We start from the raw sequence: 17,852 nt of genomic DNA on the forward strand, positions 1-17,852 counted from the left end.
CTTTTCTTTCTAAAATTATACTTACATGATATTAAGAGTCTATAAAGTGCTAAGGAACTTTTGTTCTCTCTTTTTGGGAACAATCTGTATATGTTAAAAATCAAGTGTTCCTTAAATTCGGGTGTAATTTACCCATAAAACTATGTGTGTGAGAGCCGTTTTTGAACGAGAGGTCTCTGGTTATCACTTAAATGCCTTTAATATCTATTGATTTTTCTCAAGTTCTGTTTCTTCTTGAGTCCACTTGGCACTTTGCATTTCCCTAGGAAGCTGTTGGTTTTGCGGTTCTCCAGCGTGTGAGCGTGCAGCACTTCACAGCACTGACCTTCCTCTCAGCTGCTGCTTCCCACTTTCTGTCCCGCGGGTCACCACCAGTACTGGCCTCCATTCTCTTCCATCAGTCTGACCAGAAATCTGGCCATCAACTCCAAAACACCCCAGCTTTGCTAATTTTCTCTGCTTTTCCGTGTTCTCTGTTTCACTGGTTTCCTTGCTCTTCTTTCCACCCTCTTGGGATGGCTTATCTCGGTATTTCTAACTTCTCATGTTTCTTAGCGTGTCTGTTTATAGTTGCAAACTCCCTTCTGAGCACGGCTGGGCTTGCTGCACGGGCTTAGACATGGGCTGCGCCCTAATCACCAGCCCTAACAGTGACCATGCATATGATGTTATTTCTAACATTAGTTTTTATAACATATTTTTTATATAAACTATTCCTTTATTATTAATTTCCAGTGTAATTGCCTCATGTTCTCTGTAGGCTATGTTACAGGTAGTTGGACTTCATTGAGGCCTATACACGTTCTAGTTTTATAATGTTCTCTGTACGCTTAAAAGGCAACATGTAGAGTTCAAAATATACCTAATAGCTCGAACTTATTATATCATTTAAGACACTAATATTCCAGCTTACTTTTCACTGGCCTAGTTCCTGGAGTGGTGTATTAAAATCACCAAATAACTTGCTCATTCACCCACCGTCGCCCAAGTTTATAAGGATATCTCAAGCCACAGGCTATGAGGTCTGCAGTGTATCTGTCACAAGGCTACCATGGAAGCACCCCCACTCCTGATGCCCCCGAGCCCAGGTTTTCAGGGCCCACTCTTTCTAAATGCCCCAGGACTACGCTCAGCCCCACACAGCCTGCCTGTCCTTCACTCGTGGGGCATGGGCTTCCCTTCTGCCCTGGGTTCTCCAGGGCTGACTCCAAGGAGCAGCTGGAAGCCCGTGTGAGGGGCCTACCCTGACAGGGACTGGATCCGGGTATTTCACCACAACCAGCTCACAGCTACCAAAACCAGGACCCCCCTCCCCCCCGTGTTTCCCAAAGTCGCACATAGGAGAGCCTCCAGGACGCCCCATGGATGGGTGTGGTGGGTACAGCACAGCACTGTGCCACTTCAAACACATTTCACCTTTCCAGGCCGAGTCTGACTTCGTTAGATGCACTCGTGGTAAGTAAACAAGCTAATAAAGCATGGTTCGCAGCAACTCACCTTCTCCCATAGGCAGGCTGTATGGTTCAGAGCAGATCCACAGACAGCAAAGGCTCAGCTTATGTAACTCAGAGCATCATAAGCACGACTGGGGATGTACAGGACGGGCGTTTGTCACAGAACCACCGACCTGGAACACAAACACACAGTTGCGTGAGCTCACGTGTGGATGCTCTTGTCCACTAGAACCGGGCTTCAACAGAACCCCCTCTTGCATCCAACAGAGCAGCAAAGATTTCTTCGGCATGGAGTGTGGGGAAGGCCTGCAGCAAGCAGGGCACACTGGGCACACTGCCCTGAACACCCCAAACGAGGCAACGCCACACCCAGGTAGGCTTCTGCTTCACAGATAAGAAACCCAAATAAAACGCTTTGGTAAAATTGTGTGAGTGTTCCACTTACAGTATTTAGTATATTTTGTGTATATATACTGATTTTGAAAGAATATTTATTAAATTGTGTGTTAATTTAAATACATCGCTGGTTTTCTAATTTTAGTTAGTAAAATAATTTCGCTCAATCTCTTCAATTTCAGCTCACAACCCTGTCCCGCTGAAGCCACCATATGGCCACCTAGTGCTTCTCCGGAGCCCATCATCTTCACGTGGGTCTATGTCTTTGACTTTTCGCTTTGTAAATTCATGTTTAGTGCCAACAGCCCAGTGACAAGAACCCATTTCCTTAACATTATGCTCTTTGCTGTGTTTTTAAAATCTACTCTGTGGGTGCATACTGATGACCTCCACAAATCACTGCTGTGGACGTCTTCAAACACTTGTTCACAACAGCAACCGACACTTGGAACCGAGATCACAGCACTACACGTAAGTGGAAATGGAGTTAAATGTTTCTGCCTTTCTACGAGCCAATGAGGTAACCAACTTAGGCAAAAATCAGCAGTACCGACTGAGGTTGTTTCAAGCTAATACACCTTTATCCATGCAACACTCTGAGGTTCAAAATGAAAGGAATGAGAAAATACTGAACATAAACAAGTTCCACAAGAGAACGTGTGCAAAGTCCCCTCATTCTCCTGGCACGCAGCTGGACAACAGTCGCGCAGCACATTACTGACTGGAGGACCAGAGAGACGCCCGCCGCTGAGTTAGGCATGTGGACATACACTAGAAACAAGAGAGGTATAGACAGCTGTGTGCTGCAGAACAACATGCTGGTCAGTGACAGGCTGCGTATATGATGGGGGCCTCGTAAGATTATAATGCCGTGTTTTTACTGTACCTTCTCATGTTTAGATACAAAGATGTGTTGTGCCACAAATGCCCACGGTGCTCAGCACAGCTGCATGTGCACAGGCCGCAGCCTCTGCTGCACGCAGAGCATAGGTGTGTGGTAGACTATACCATCTAGGTGTGTATGAACACTGTGTCTATGATGCTTGCACCACGGAATGCTTCATTGAATTAAACTGATAAATACTACACCTTTCACAGGGAAATAATCATGCAATATTGGCAGAAAACCAATTCTGGAGCCTATGCCAGAGCAGAGACAGGAAAAAGCATGTGCAGAGGAGAGAATATTGTGGGGGTCCCAGCAGAGGCATAACACTGACAATACTACTCACAAGAAGAGAAGATTCCATCCAAAAAGGCAGATCTGACTCTGTGGGTCAGCGCACTGATGGCTGATGGATCAAAGGAAGGACTCAACAATGCGGGAGACCACAGGTGATCCCAGGGACAGTGATTTGGGCAGAAGAGAGAGAGCAGGAGACCAGAGGCGACATTGGGATAGTGATACTGCAGAGGAGAGAGAGTGGGAGACCAGAGGTGACCCCAGGACAGTGATACTGCAGAGGAGAGAGAGCGGGAGACCAGAGGTGACCCCGGGACAGTGATACTGCAGAGGAGAGAATGAAGGAGACCAGAGGTGACCCCGGGACAGTGATACTGCAGAGGAGAGAGTGCAGGAGACCAGAAGTGACCCCGGGACAATGATACTGTAGAGGAGAGAGTGCAGGAGACCAGAGGTGACCCTGGACAGTGATACTGCAGAGGGGAGAGTGCAGGAGACCAGAGGTGACCATGGGACAGTGATTCTGGTATAAGAAAGAGTTCAGGAGACCAGAGGTAACTTTGGGACAGTGATGCTGCAGAGGAGAGAGAGCGGGAGACCAGAGGTGACCCCGGACAGTGATACTGCAGAGGGGAGAGTGGGGGAGACCAGAGGTGACCCCGGGACAGTGATACTGCAGAGGAGAGAGTGCAGGAGACCAGAGGTGACCATGGGACAGTGATTCTGGTATAAGAAAGAGTTCAGGAGACCAGAGGTAACTTTGGGACAGTGATGCTGTGGAGGAGAGAGGGCAGGAGACCAGAGGTGACCACGGGATAGTGATTCAGGCAGAGGAGAGAGAGCGGGAGACCAGAGGTGGTGATTTCGGGGCAGTGATGCCATCAGAAGAGAGAGAGAATCTGGGAAGAAGGCATACCTGGGAATGTTGGCAGACAAGGAAAGGAGGTACAGAAAGAATGAAGATTAAGTTTCCTACAGAAGAAATAAAGAGAATTGAGGTATCAGAAGAGACCTTGATTTTTACCCCATCTCCAAAACTCTCATTCATTTTTTTTTTAAATTATACTTTGCTGACCTAAAGAAAGGATGCTCATTGACAAAGCCACCCATTTCCCTCGACACAGCCCTTCCCAGTTAGAAACATCTGCTATTGCTAGTTCAGGAAAAATCTTAGAGTTTTAAAAATAAACAGAAAAAAAGGCATGCAAAATCCCTCTGGGTAAATGACCTTCTCAAAATGATCTCAAAGTAGCAGACCATCTCTAAGTCCATTTTGGTTCTGTGAGAAGGAAAGAGAAAGTGAAAACTAAAACCTCTTTAGCTGATACAATTGGTCGCCAACCACAAAGCACAGGAGAACGCCAACACAGCAGCCAGCACCAATGAAAACTCTTAAAATGCAGATGTGAGAAAAACTAGAAATGAAAAACCAAAAATGTCACAAATACAAATGGACAATTAGAACAGGAGGCTGTGAAATAAGAATTAGCTTAACATACGAAAGAAATGAAAAAGACAAAGAAATAGAGAAATTTTCAGCCTAGAAATAAAGATTGTTACAAGCTGCCAAAGAGAATAAATTCAAGTGGATGCATAAGGGACTGAAAAACATCAAGAGAAAATGAAACAAATCAAGAGGCTACAAGCGATCAAAGAGAAACCACTGGATATCGAACGCAGGCTGAAAGGATCCAGGAGCTTCCAAAAAAGAGAGGCAAAACCATAAAACAGAACTAATACGCAAATCCCAGAAATGCTTTTAGGAAAAAGAAATCTATGAATTGAAGAGGCTCACCATATGCCAGAACAAACTAACCCGAACGGTCACCACTAAGGCACATCCTGATAATTCATTAAGACTTAAAGGGAACAGCTGAGGACTCCAGGCAAAAACCCCAGCTCACTCAAGAAAGGAAAGAAATCAGATTGGTATCAGATTTTTTGATGGCAAAGTACAAAATAAGTGAAGAGAGGAGTATTATTTTCATAAACTGATGTAAAAATAAAGTATGACCAAAGGATTTTATGTCAGCCAAACTGTCCTTCGGAATTAAAGCTACAGAAAAATAGTTTTAAATATCCAAGAACTCAATGAATACAATGCTTAAAAGCCCTTCGTGAGATCCTACCCCAGGACAATCTCCTTCAAACGGAGAGATAACTAGGAAATATGGCATACACAAAAATAACGAGTCTTTGTTGATCAAAGACTAAAACACCAAGTGAGAACATGGATTCAGGGGAAGTATGAAAGTGCGTTTTTCTGGGGTGGGGATGCTGTTCTGAAAAGTACGAATTCAGTACTGGGTCAGAGGTAGATGAGTGAGAGGAAGGGGCACAGGCGGCACAGCTGCTGGCGGCACAGGCAGGAGCCAGGAGAGCCTCTCGCAGCTGGCAAAGCTGGCGCAGACGGTCTGCGCTACGTGGCAGATGCCGTCATGAAGCCACCGCAGAGCAACAGCACAAACCTTCCTGGCTGCCAAAAGAATCTGACCCGGGAAATGTCGGGTGCTGGGAGGTGGCCACTTGCCGCCTCCCTGTGGCTCCGCATCCCCACGTGCGGCCACAGGCTATCTGTGCCTGCGCTCCAGCTGCACTGGCTGTGCCATCCTGATTGGGTACTTATTGAATCCCACTGTTGCTCATTGGACATTAAAGCTTGTTGCTCACTGGACAGTTTTTGGAGTCCTACCACGGGTATAAAAACAGGAGGAGAACAAGGAAGGGGAGGTCAGAAGATCAGAAGACGGGAAGAGAGCTGTAACACTTGCTGGGTTGAGCCTGCTGGAAGAATAAAGACTATCCTCCAACTCTTCGTGTGCCGCTTGGTTCTTTCCCCGGTCAAGAACTGTAACACTAGCTGTACACTTGCCGTGACAAATTAAAGAGAGAAAAAAGCAAAGATGACAGACAACATTAACAAAATAAAAAGATACACGATACACACATTAAATACAGGAATGAGTTATATGACAGTTGGGATTGAACATATCGGTTATATAAATAAATGTAAGTTGGTTTAGCCCACCTATTAGAAGTTTCCCACTGGCTCACAAAGCTGACTCTGCTTCATACAAGAAACACAGCATTGCCAAGTGACTAGAACAGGCTAACTATCCAGGAACGGGCAGAAGAGCCTTGGGCAGGTGCGCAAGATCAAAAAGCACAACCTCACCCCCAAAGCACTCAGCAAGACCAGCAGAGCAGGAAGGACAGACATGAACCCCAAAACACAGAAGCTGGCTTAATAAAGCAGAAACTACAGGTGTTAGAAAAAGAAATAGAAACATGGTAACAATAGCAAAGGTTGACACAGCACAGCCAGCCCAAAGCAGGCTGAGGGTAGACAAACAAGCAGACGTGAAGGAGAGCTGGTAACAGGCAGACACCGGGGACACACGCTAGGCTCTACGCTCCAGCAACAGACAACAGGGTTCTTTTTCGACAGAGTCTCGCTTTGTTGCCCAGGCTAGAGTGAGTGCCATGGTGTCAGCCTAGCTCATAGCAACCTCAAACTCCTGGGCTCAGGCAATCCTTCTGCCTCAGCCTCCCCAGTAGCTGGGACTACAGGCATGCGCCACCATGCCCAGCTAATTTTTTCTATATATATTAGTTGGCCAATTAATTTCTTTCTATTTATAGTAGAGACGGGGTCTCACTCTTGCTCAGGCTGGTTTCGAACTCCTGACCTCGAGCAATCCGCCCGCCTCGGCCTCCCAGAGTGCTAGGATTACAGGCATGAGCCACCGCACCCAGCCAACAGGGTTCTTCTTAAACACACTTGGGACGTGCACAGCAAAGCCTAGCTTCAATTGGGGCACAAAGAAAAATCTCAAAAAATTACATGCAATAGAACAGTACAGACAGCAGACAGCAGTCTGGACAACGCAGAACCAGAAATTAACCATAGAACCATAGGACATTCCACTGGTCATTTACCTATTTTAGAAACATACTCAGGGAACTGGCTCATGAAATATGCGTGCGTGTGTGTGTGTGTGTGTGTGTGTGTGTGTGTAGCCCTGATGGCACTAAATTCTAAGGAATGCCCTGAGACCAGAGACTAGACAGTGGCAGACAGACATGCGTGGTGACCCACTTCTTCCACCCTCACCAACACACCTCGGGGAGCCTGAGACCAGCACCCACCGGGGTAGCTATGAGGATGATGGAAATCACAGCGAGAAGCCCTGCCGCTCTCTTTCTGGTGAGAAAGCACTACTGCTTGGGAAGGAGGGGAGAGAGAAGACACATGAGGTACATGTTCCCTCACCCCCTGTCCTGCTCGTGCTGCGTGACCCAGGGAACAGTGACAGAGGTGATGGTTTCTAACGTCCTGCTGAACAGGCTGCCACAACAGATCAGCTTCAAAGGACAGGGCCCCCGGGGATGTCACATTCTCTCCTGGGCGCAGTCCAGACAAAAGACACCCACTCAGCTGTAAGCCACACATGCACACACACACACAAACGCTCACATTCACACACATGTGCACATATACACGGGCACGTGGGGATATAAGCAGCTCACGTTGTTATCCAGGCTTTTAACAAATGGCTTGGGCTTTGCCAGAAGGGTTGGGACATCAGAGCAGCATGAGGCAAAGTGCCGGCCGACTCCCTCTGCTGGCCTCCTCTGTGTCCTCCCCTCTTGGGCAGCCGCTTTAGATAAGAAATCACATCTTACTGAGGATCATCTGGTGGCAGGTGCTCCTTGTGAACCAAGACTGGTTAAGAAACATGAAAGGCATAAGGAAGCCAAACTGTTACCTTCCCCAGGCAGGGCTCCTCAGGAAGAAAGGTATGGTCCTATCTGGGATAACAGTTTGGAAAATCTTCAAGCTGATACCTTAAATCTCTGCAGTACCCAGTAAAAAAAGAGTCTGAGAATTCATAAAAGAAAGCCTCTGCTTAATACAAAATTTTGTTCAACTTTAAATAAAGCAAAAACCATACATACAAACATATATACACATGAGGGACTTCAGAAAGTTCATGGAAAATAGAAAAGATAAAAATTAAAAATATAAACTTTATTTCTCAACATAAGCTCCATCAAGGTCAAGATGTTTTTGTGAGTAATGACAGCAGCTATTCAGTCCCTCCCCACACAATGGGGGTGCTGGGGACCTAACTGTGACAGTGCTGTTTTCCTTACACTGACTGAAGGAAAATGGGTGCCCTTTAAGGACTTTTTAAGATTAGGAAACACAAAGAAGTCAGAAGGAGCCAAGTCAGGACTGTGAGGGAGAAGCCTGGTAACGTCCCATCGAAACTCTTACAACACCACCCTGCGTGACGAGAGGCGTGAGCAAGGGTGCTGCCGTAGGGCAGAGGGACTCTGTGGTGAGGCTTTCCTGGGTGTTTTTCGGCAGAGCTTTGACAAAGTTTCTCAGAACACTCTCCTGATAGCAGATGCCTCTGTTCTCTGGCTCCTAGACAGCCGACAAACAGGGCGCTGAGCACCCAGAAACTGTCGCCATGAGCGTTGCCCTGGACCAGCCTGTTTTGCTGTGACTGGACACATCCACCACGTAGTGGCCCTGCTGTGACTGCTCTGTCTTCTGGGGTCCTACCGTAAACTGTGTTTCACCTCCTGTCACGGTTCACAGAAATGCGTCAGGACCTCAATTCCACTCGTCTGCGGCTGATCTGGGCGCAACGGTTTTGGCACCCAGTGAGTGGGAAGTTTGCTCAGCTTTGGTTTTTTAGTGAGAACTGTGTAAGCTGAACCAGCTGAGACGCCTGTGGCACTGGCTGTTGTTTGCGCTGTCGCGTGTTGGTCCTCTTCGGTTAGGGCAGGAACAAGGAGAATTTTTTCCTCAAAAACTGATGGATATGGTGGCCTGCTGCTATGAGCTCCATCTCCAAATCATCTTGTTCTTCCTTAAAATGAGTCATCCATTCATAAACTGTTGATTTCTTGAGGCCTTGTCCCCACAAACTGTCTTTTACTCATGCTTCACCGTAAATTTGATGCTTGTTTCAATTTTAGCAGAATTCACATTGCTGATAGCATCTCTTTTCATACTGATGTCTTATCCTTCTTAGTGCCTCAAACTAGATCCTGTTCAGACAAGTTATAACAAGTTAGTATGAGTTTGTTTTGCCATAAAAAATTGAAATACATGCATAGTTTTTTCATAATATGCATGTTCCATGAACTTTTTGAAGACCACCCTTGTGCATGCATGTGTGTGTATGTGTGTGTGTATCTGTCTGTCAACTCAGACCTAGCCTCCTTCTTATTAATTTGTCTGGAGAGGAAGAAATACAAGCCATGGTTTCATATGTACTGACGTCTGGACCCTAACCTTGCCATTTTTGTGGCCTAGCACGCGGAGGCCCCTCATCTCCCTCAAGCATAAGATAAGGAAACCACACTGCCTTTCGGCGCAGCAGGCACCACACTAACATGAGCACCGCTAATGCCTGACACAGAGACGGAGCTCACAAAGGAACAGAGGAGCCCAGATTAATTATTATCTCCTTTTATTCTTGCTACATGAAATTCTCCAGCCAAGCTGGAATCTATCCTGGCAGGTATCCTGGGACTTCGACAATGGTGGAGAGAGGGGTAGAGAATGTGTCCCCTCCAGTCCCCGCATCTAAAGCCAGGCAGCATATGGGGCCATGTGAAGGGCTCTAGAGGCACACGCAGCACCCTCACCCTAACCATCCACTCATAAAAAGCCTTCAGGTACCAGGACACTCCCAGTTAATAGTTTCTAACCAGTGTTCAGTGCAAGAATGCACAGGATTTCCCCGAACCTGGGTTCGCAATGGCAAAGCATGTCCTAAATGCAGTGGGTCGACCCTCCATCTCAAAGGGCATGCCCTGGGCTAGACAAGAGAACAGCCCAACTGAAAACAAGCATGGCCATGCCAATACCCAGACCCTAGCAGTGAAGCCTGTGATTTTGGGTAGAAACACTGGGAAGAAAAACCTGGAGGAGGTTAGGCTAGAATACAGTCCTCACCAGGAAAGACCGTCACGAGGAGCAGCAGCAGCAGCAAGTTCATAGGCCCCAAACTGTCCATCTGGTGGGAGATGTCAACACACCTCTCTCAACTACAGTTCACACTGTATACTCCCCAAATGTGACACAGATGTAGCACATGAGAGCCATACAAAAGCAGAGTAGTGTGTGTATAAAACTCTGCATCTGACAATCAGTAGCAACACATTCTCCTAAAGCTCTCAGGGAACAAAATAAAAATTGGCAATGTTTTACCTCACAATGCAAGAATCAATAGAACATGCTCTCTACCTACCAGGCAATTAAATTAAATATCATCAGCAAAAGATAACTTTATAGTTCTCTTGGACATAACATTTTAAAAATGCTTCTAAATGAGCGATGGATGGGATAGCATAACAAAACTAGAAAACAGACCTTAACAACAGTAAAATCACTGCATGACAATATTTGTAGCAAGCAGCTACAACAGGACTTCCAGGGAAGTTGACAGCTGTAAAAGGGACAAAGAAATGCAGAAAATTAGTGAGTCAAGAACCAGAAAAAAAACAGAAGTAGAAAGAAGGTAATGATGAAGAAAATACCAAGTTAAGCAAAGGAAAAAAGTTAACTGAAAAGATCGACAAATATAAAAGTTGATTCTTAAAAAAAAGTCTAAATAATATACAACGCTCTGGTGAGACTGATCAAGAAAAACTAGGAAGACACAAGATCTGGACCAGGTGGGGCAGAAACATCTCTCCCCAGTCTTCCTGCTGAACCCCGGAAGGTACAGAGAAGGTGGGATGGCTAGGGTCCTTGAGACTGAAGAGTAACATGGACGTGAGTTCACTAGTCCTGGCTTGTTTCGTTTTTTCCTCCTGTATATTCCAGACAAGTCGCTGGAAAAGCTTACAACCTACAAATGCCAAAGGACCCACACTGAAGAAAACTCTCAAGAAAAGCCTACTCTCTCCAGAGAAAGGATTGGGACAGGGGTACGTAGGAAGTCAGAAAGAATTGTGATGATGTCTGCCCTAGTCCAGGCAGAGACAACAGGACAGCTGTTCCTGCCACCTTGAAGCACACACAGAGGTGGAGTTGGGGCCCACACGTCCACTCCCACCCTGCAGTACCAGGGCTTCTCCCTACATGGTGGGGTGGGCAAAGGTCACATGTGCGCCTGGACCTCCATGCAGCTCGGTGGTAACAAGGAGTCCCTTCCGCTCACGGTGTAGCATAGCCCTGTTAGAACAGGAGATTTATATAAGATTCAGAGTCTCAGAGTATAAGAACTCAAATTTCCAGGATGCAAACAAAAATTGCTTGTCATACCAAACACTAGGAATATCTCAACATGAAAAAGAACATCAACAGGTGCCAATGTTGAGACAACACAGATGCTAGAATTACCTAACAAGGAGTTTAACACAGCTTCACTGAGCATTTACAGACATGCTCGAAGCAAACTCTGACAAAGCTCAGCAAATAAACAGGAGACCAAAAAATCAATAAAAAAACAGACAATCAAAAAACAAACAAAAAAAATTAGACAATCTCAATATCCCGACAGCAGTTAAAGAATTGAATTGGTAATAAAAACCTCCAGGAAAAGAAATCCCCAAGTCCAGATGGTTTCACTAGAGAATTTTACCAAACATTTAAAGAATGAACACAAACTTCAATCTTTTAGAGAAAATAGAATAACATTTGTCAACCCATTTTTAGAGGCTACTATCCAAAATCAGAGATAAAGATAGTACAAAAAGAGAAAACTAAAGACCAATCTCTCTCATGAACATAAATGCAAATAAACTAAACAAAAAAACTAGCAAAACAAGTCCAGCAATGTATAAAATATTTATACAGCATAGACACGTAGGATTTATTCAGGAATGCATGGCTGATGCTGAATTCAAAATCAATCAATACCCCCTGTATCAACAAGTTAGAGTATAAAAATAACATAATCTATCATTTATGAAAGCATTTGATGAACTTCAACACCTGCTCATGACAAAAGCTGCAAACAATTTACGAATAGAGGGACATCACTTGCACTTGATAAAGAGCACCTGCTTTAGCCAGTTCAGGCTGCTAAAATGAAGTACAATATACAGGGTGGCTTATGAACAACAGAAATTTATTTTTCATTGTGCTGAAGGCTGGAAGTTAAGGTCGGGATCCAGCACGGTCAGATTCTGGTGAGGGCCTCTTTCAGGCTGCGTGCAACTCTGTCCTCAGTGGCAGGCAGGGAACTAGAGTGTGCTCTGGGTCTCTTCCCTCTGGGCACTGATCCCGCCACAAGGGCTCCACCCTCGTGGCCTGATCCTCTCCTGATGTCCCCACTCCTGGAGCTGTCACACTAGGGGTTAGGCTTCAACATGAATTTTAGGAGCACATTCAGACCATGCCATTCACTTCCTCCCAAAGAGCGCAGTATGGAAAGAGAAGATAGAGTCACTCCCAGCAGAGAAACCGGAGAAAGTCACCCCAGCCAGCCAAAGTCAACACCAACAGTCACAAGTCATGGCTGTATCACGTACCCCTGATAGGATATGATGAAAATGCACTTTACCTCTGTGACTTCACCCCAAGAATCCATAGCCCGATCTAACCAAGAGAAAAATCATAGACAAAAACCAAACTGAAGGACATTCTATAAACTACATGACCAGTAGCCCTCAAAAAACAAAGTCTAAGAAAGTGCCACGGACAAGAGAAGGATAATAAGACGTGATAACTGAACAGAACATGAGTCCCGGGACAGAAAAAGACATTAGATAAAAACCAAGAAAAACCCACAAAAATATTGGAACAACTGCATCAAAACACCTTAGTTAAGAATGGTCTATGAATGCTGCTTCCTGAGTTGTGCGAAACGAGTCATGCAGATATAATAAGCTAGCAACACAAAATTGGGGTCAGGGGACTGGAACTCTCCATACCATGTGTGCAACATTTCTGTAAGTCTACAACGTCTGACCTAAAAAGTTTATTATGAAAAAGCAACAGCCTGTTTCATAATATTTAAATGTGTTATGTGTCTCCCTATTATTTAGGGGGATGTCAAATACTCTGTTGCTGTGAATCAGTGGTTCCCAAACGATAACCTGCTTTCTAATCACTAAAACCTTTGTTAAAATATCATAAACACTTGGGAACCATGCTCCGTTCCCACCTTCCCTATAATCCAGCTACCCCGGTCTTGTGCTGAGAGGTTCCAATCTGTGAGCTCTGGTGTGTGCCTGGACAAGAGCATTTCTAAACACTCCCCAGAGATTCCGCGTGAGGCCAAGGTTGGCCAGCACTTCCTTCATATTCTGCATTGCAGATGTCAGCAGGGCCCCATTGAAGAGTGAACCACGGGCCTCATTCTCTCCAGAGATGCTTGTTACATGTGCAGCTAGCTTCCTGATTTATACCCTAGAAGTCAGAATGACAATTTCAAGGTTTGAGGCCAAGAAATCAAAATTGTTCAGAAACAGTAGCAGATCACACTTAGCTGGACGCAAATTTCAAATGCCTGGTGGTGGAGAGACACAGGGAAAGAGAGGGTGTGGGAGGGAAAGTGGCGCAGGGGAAGGAAGGTGCCTGTGGGAACCCTCAGCAGCATCCCAGTTAACGGAGCAGGACTTCGGATGGGCAGGCTGCCAACACCCCACTCCCTTAGGTGCTCTGCACACTGCAGCAGGCAGAAAACACTTCAGAGGCACATCTACCGAAAGGGAAGAAGTAAGACCCCGTCTCTATCTGCAGATGACATGATTGCCTACCTAGAAAACTTCGAGGGAGCTATAAAAGAAAGAAAAAAAAAAGACAAAAGCAACTCCTAGAATGAGTAAGTCAGTTCAGAAAGGTGGCAGGATGTAAGAGTAACACATATAAATTAGCTACACCTCTATATACTAACAATGAACATACACAAAGCAAAATTAAACACACATCATTTAAAATCACTCAAAATAAAATGAAATACCTAGTATAAACTTAACATATGCAGGATCTATATGCTGAACATTGAAAAATGCTCATAAAATAAATCAAAGACCGAAATAGAGACACCCACACCACACTCATGGATCTGAGGACCAGACATAGCAGATATCAATTCTTCCCAAATTAATCCACAAGTTCAGTACAATTCCTATGAAAATGCCAGCAAAGTTTTTTGTAGACATAGCCAAACTTACTCTAAAATTTATATGGAAAGGCACAGGCCCTAGAAGCTAAGAAAAAAAAATCTTGGAAAAGAAGACTAAAGCAGGAAGAATCAGTCTATCCACATAGAGGCTTCCAGTACTCAAAGCAGTGTGGTATTTATTGGCAGAGCAAAGGACATCAATGCGACAGGGAGCCAGAAATAAGCCCCTGCACAAGCACACGTGATTTCTGACAAGGTGAAAAGCATCTGATGGAGAAAAGACAGCCTGGGACCATTGGGTAGACAGAAAAGGAACCTCGACCTCAGTCACACACCTTAGATAAACATTCACTTGGAATGGATCATAGCCTGAAATGTAAAACAAGAAATGGTAACAAGCAGTGCAAGATATAGAACATTCTCAGCTCTGCAGCTAGGCAAACAGTTCTTGGACTTGACATGAAAATCACGATCCACAAAAAGAAATTTGATAAATTGGACTTCATCAAAACTGGCAACTTTTGCTATGCAAAATACCCTGTTAGGGAATGAAAAGACAACTATAGACTGGGAGAAAATATTTGCAAACCACACATCCAACAAAAGACCAGAATGCAGGATATTCAAAACTCAACAGTAAAAATGTTTATTAAAAAACCAATCAATTAGAAACTGGGCAAAAGACATGAACAGATATCTCCCTAAAGAAAATACACAGATAGCAAATAAACAAAGGATGTTCAACATCACCAGGGTAAGGCAAATCAAAGCCACAATGAAGTATCACTATGTATCTATTAAAACAGCTTCAAGGCCGGGTGCTGTGGCTCACGCCTGCAATTCTAGCACTCTGGGAGGCGTAGGCGGGCAGATTGCTGGAGCTCAGGAGTTCGAAACCAGCCTGAGCAAGAGTGAGACCCGTCTCTACTATAAATAGAAACAAATTAAATGGCCAACTAATATATACAAAAAATTAGCCGGGCATGGTGGCACATGCCTGCAGTCCCAGCTACTCGGGAGGCTGAGGCAGGAGGTTCGCTTGAGCCCAGGAGTTTGAGGTTGCTGTGAGCTAGGCTGATGCCACGGCACTCACTCTAGCCTGGGCAACAAAGCGAGACTCTCTCTCAAAAAGAAAACAAACCCAGCTTCAAACATCGTGACGGCACCAAGTAATGGCAAGGGTGTATAGAAAGTGGATTTCTCAACACATTTCTAAAGGCAATGTCAATTCGTACAGACACTCTAGAAAATGATTTATTATACATCTAAAACATACACTTATCACACAACCTAGCAATTGCACACTTGGGCATTTATCTCATAGAAATAAAAACATATGTCTGTACAAAAACCTGTACTTAAACTCATTTGCAGCTTCATTTATAATAGACCCAAACTGGAAACAATCCAAATGGCTTCAGCGGGTGAGTGGTTAAACACACTGTTGTGTATGTACACAAGGAAAAACTGGAACAAACTATTAACACATGGAACCACCTAGATGGACCTTAAGAGTAGTATGCTAAGAGAAAAAAAGGCCAGGCTTAAAAGGTTGCAAACTGCATGACTCCATTTATATGACACTTTTGAAGTGCCATCACTATAAATATTGAGAACTGCTCCAGGGACAGAGGCAGGAGCTGGATGGGAAGGCAGGTGACGGTTTAGCAGTGGCACAGGCAACTCCTCTGTGAGGAAGGCACAGTTCTGTGTCTCAGGACTCTGGAGGTTGCACAGAACTGCTCCTGCTACATGCACACAATGGAGTGCAGGTGAAAGTGGGTAAAATTAGAATAAGGCTTGTAGCCTAATTAACAGTATTGCACCAACATTGTCTTCTCAGTTTTGATATTGTACTGTAGTTATGGAAGATGTCACCACTGGGAGAAGCTGTGTGAATATCACAGGAGTCTCTACTATTTTTACAACTTCCTGTGAGTCTATAATTACTTAACAATAAAAAGTTAAAAATAGTGTCATACACAACATAACAAACTTGAAAAAGCACAGAGAAATTCTAAAGCAAAAAATATATAATTGCTAAAACTGCAACATCAGTGAGCAACTTTAACAACTATAAAGAACTGAAAAATTAGTGAGTTGAAAATTTAATCATAAGACTATCCAGAATGTATACAAAAGAAAGAAAATAAAATAAAAGGAAATACAAAAGATAAGAGATACCGATATACTGTGTGGATATCTAACATACATTTACTCCCAGAAGGAGAAGAGAAAGAGAATGGAACAGAAGTTTTATTAAAAATATCCTGGCTGAAAATTTTCTAAACCTGATGAAAGACACCAAATACACTGCAAGACCCCTAACTAATCTCAAGCAAATCATATAAAGAAACCCAAACTAGACACATCACAATAAAACCTCAGAAAAAATCTTAACAGCAAACAGAGATAAAAAAAAAAAAAGGTTATTTTCAAAACAGCAATAGACTGAAGGCTGTCTTCTCAACAATAACAGTGGGGAACACAGATAGCTGGATTAGAGCTTGAATGTGCTGAAAGAAAATAACTGTCCACTTAGAATTCTTTACTAATTATCCTTCACAAAGGAAGGTGAATAAAGACATTTTCAGACAATCAGAAAACAGGGACAGTTTTCCTCCAGTGGGCTCACTTTAGAGTAAATGTTAGAGGATGTGGTTCAGGCAGAAGGAAATGGTCCGGGTGCAATACTGGGTGATACACAGGAGGGAATAAAGAGCAACAAAGACGGTAAAATTATGGATACAAGTAAGTGGAAACCTGTCTTCTGAGGCTTAAATGTGCATAAAAATTCTGTCTTGGTCATGCAAGTGCATGTTTTTTTTCTTTCTTTTAATTCTCAAAATTCCTTAACATCAATAATTCCCGGAGTGACAAGACTAACAAAGAAAACAAACCCACTGAGGACGTCAGCAGAACCCTCAGATCTTAAGGAACCCTCGCATCCCCAGGATGTGGGCAGGCATTACAGCGAAGCACAGCAGCCAGAACCAGGATGGATCAGCCGGATGCCGCGTTAAGGCAAATAGAAAGTAAGGAGGAAAAGATCTTCCGAAGCAGAGAACTCAGAAACCCCCTACAAATATTAACACCCATCCCCCAAAGGAAAGGGGACTCACAGTAAATGGAATCTAGGTGAGTATCCCGGGAGCAAATGGAGAAACTCCAAAATGTACTTACGGACTCTAAGTTCCAGGAAAAGAAAACAAAACGAGAAGAAACAGGAGCTATTAAGGAGTTCATGAAAACTCTTGAAGAAACCTGCCCACAACAAAATACCAATTAAGCTAGACTGCAACAGTGGCATTTTTGTATGTAGAAAGTGCCAGAGAAAGAGAAACCCAGAGGACCGGATGCACAGAACACCATGTGAGCAGCGTACAGTGATTTAAGGGGAGAGTCCCGCATCTCCAGACAGCAGACGGGGAGAGAAGCCTTCCTGAACCATAGTGATGCTCAGAGACAGGTATCCACACAAAGGGGCCATTTACAAAAATATTTCATGGCAACAACAGAGGAGAGATCTCCTAATCTCTGACATTCTGGTGCCTTTCCAACTCTTCCAAACAAACCTTTCCCCTACCAGTCCAGAAAAATCTTTATTTAAAAATGGGAGACAATTATGATCAAATCCCATATGGGAATATTACCAAAAAGATATAAAAAATAAATAACATAGTAACAGATAATTACAATACACCAGAAATCTATGAA

General features: G+C 44.2%; 1 protein-coding gene across 13 annotated transcripts in view; it reads right to left on the reverse strand.

The window, feature by feature from the left end:
* Positions 1-17,852, reverse strand: part of PCBP3 (poly(rC) binding protein 3) — a 254,498-nt gene that overhangs the window by 75,685 nt on the left and 160,961 nt on the right. For all 13 annotated transcript variants that reach the window (XM_012780059.2, XM_012780057.2, XM_012780054.2 and 10 more), the window contains one exon: positions 1,498-1,627. In XM_012780059.2, coding sequence (XP_012635513.1) covers positions 1,498-1,507 — 10 coding nt within the window. In that variant the 5' untranslated portion in view covers positions 1,508-1,627. The remainder of the gene's footprint in view (positions 1-1,497; positions 1,628-17,852) is intronic.

Source organism: Microcebus murinus, chromosome 1 (genome assembly GCF_040939455.1).
Source record: "Microcebus murinus isolate Inina chromosome 1, M.murinus_Inina_mat1.0, whole genome shotgun sequence".
Taxonomy (NCBI): Eukaryota; Metazoa; Chordata; class Mammalia; order Primates; family Cheirogaleidae; genus Microcebus; species Microcebus murinus.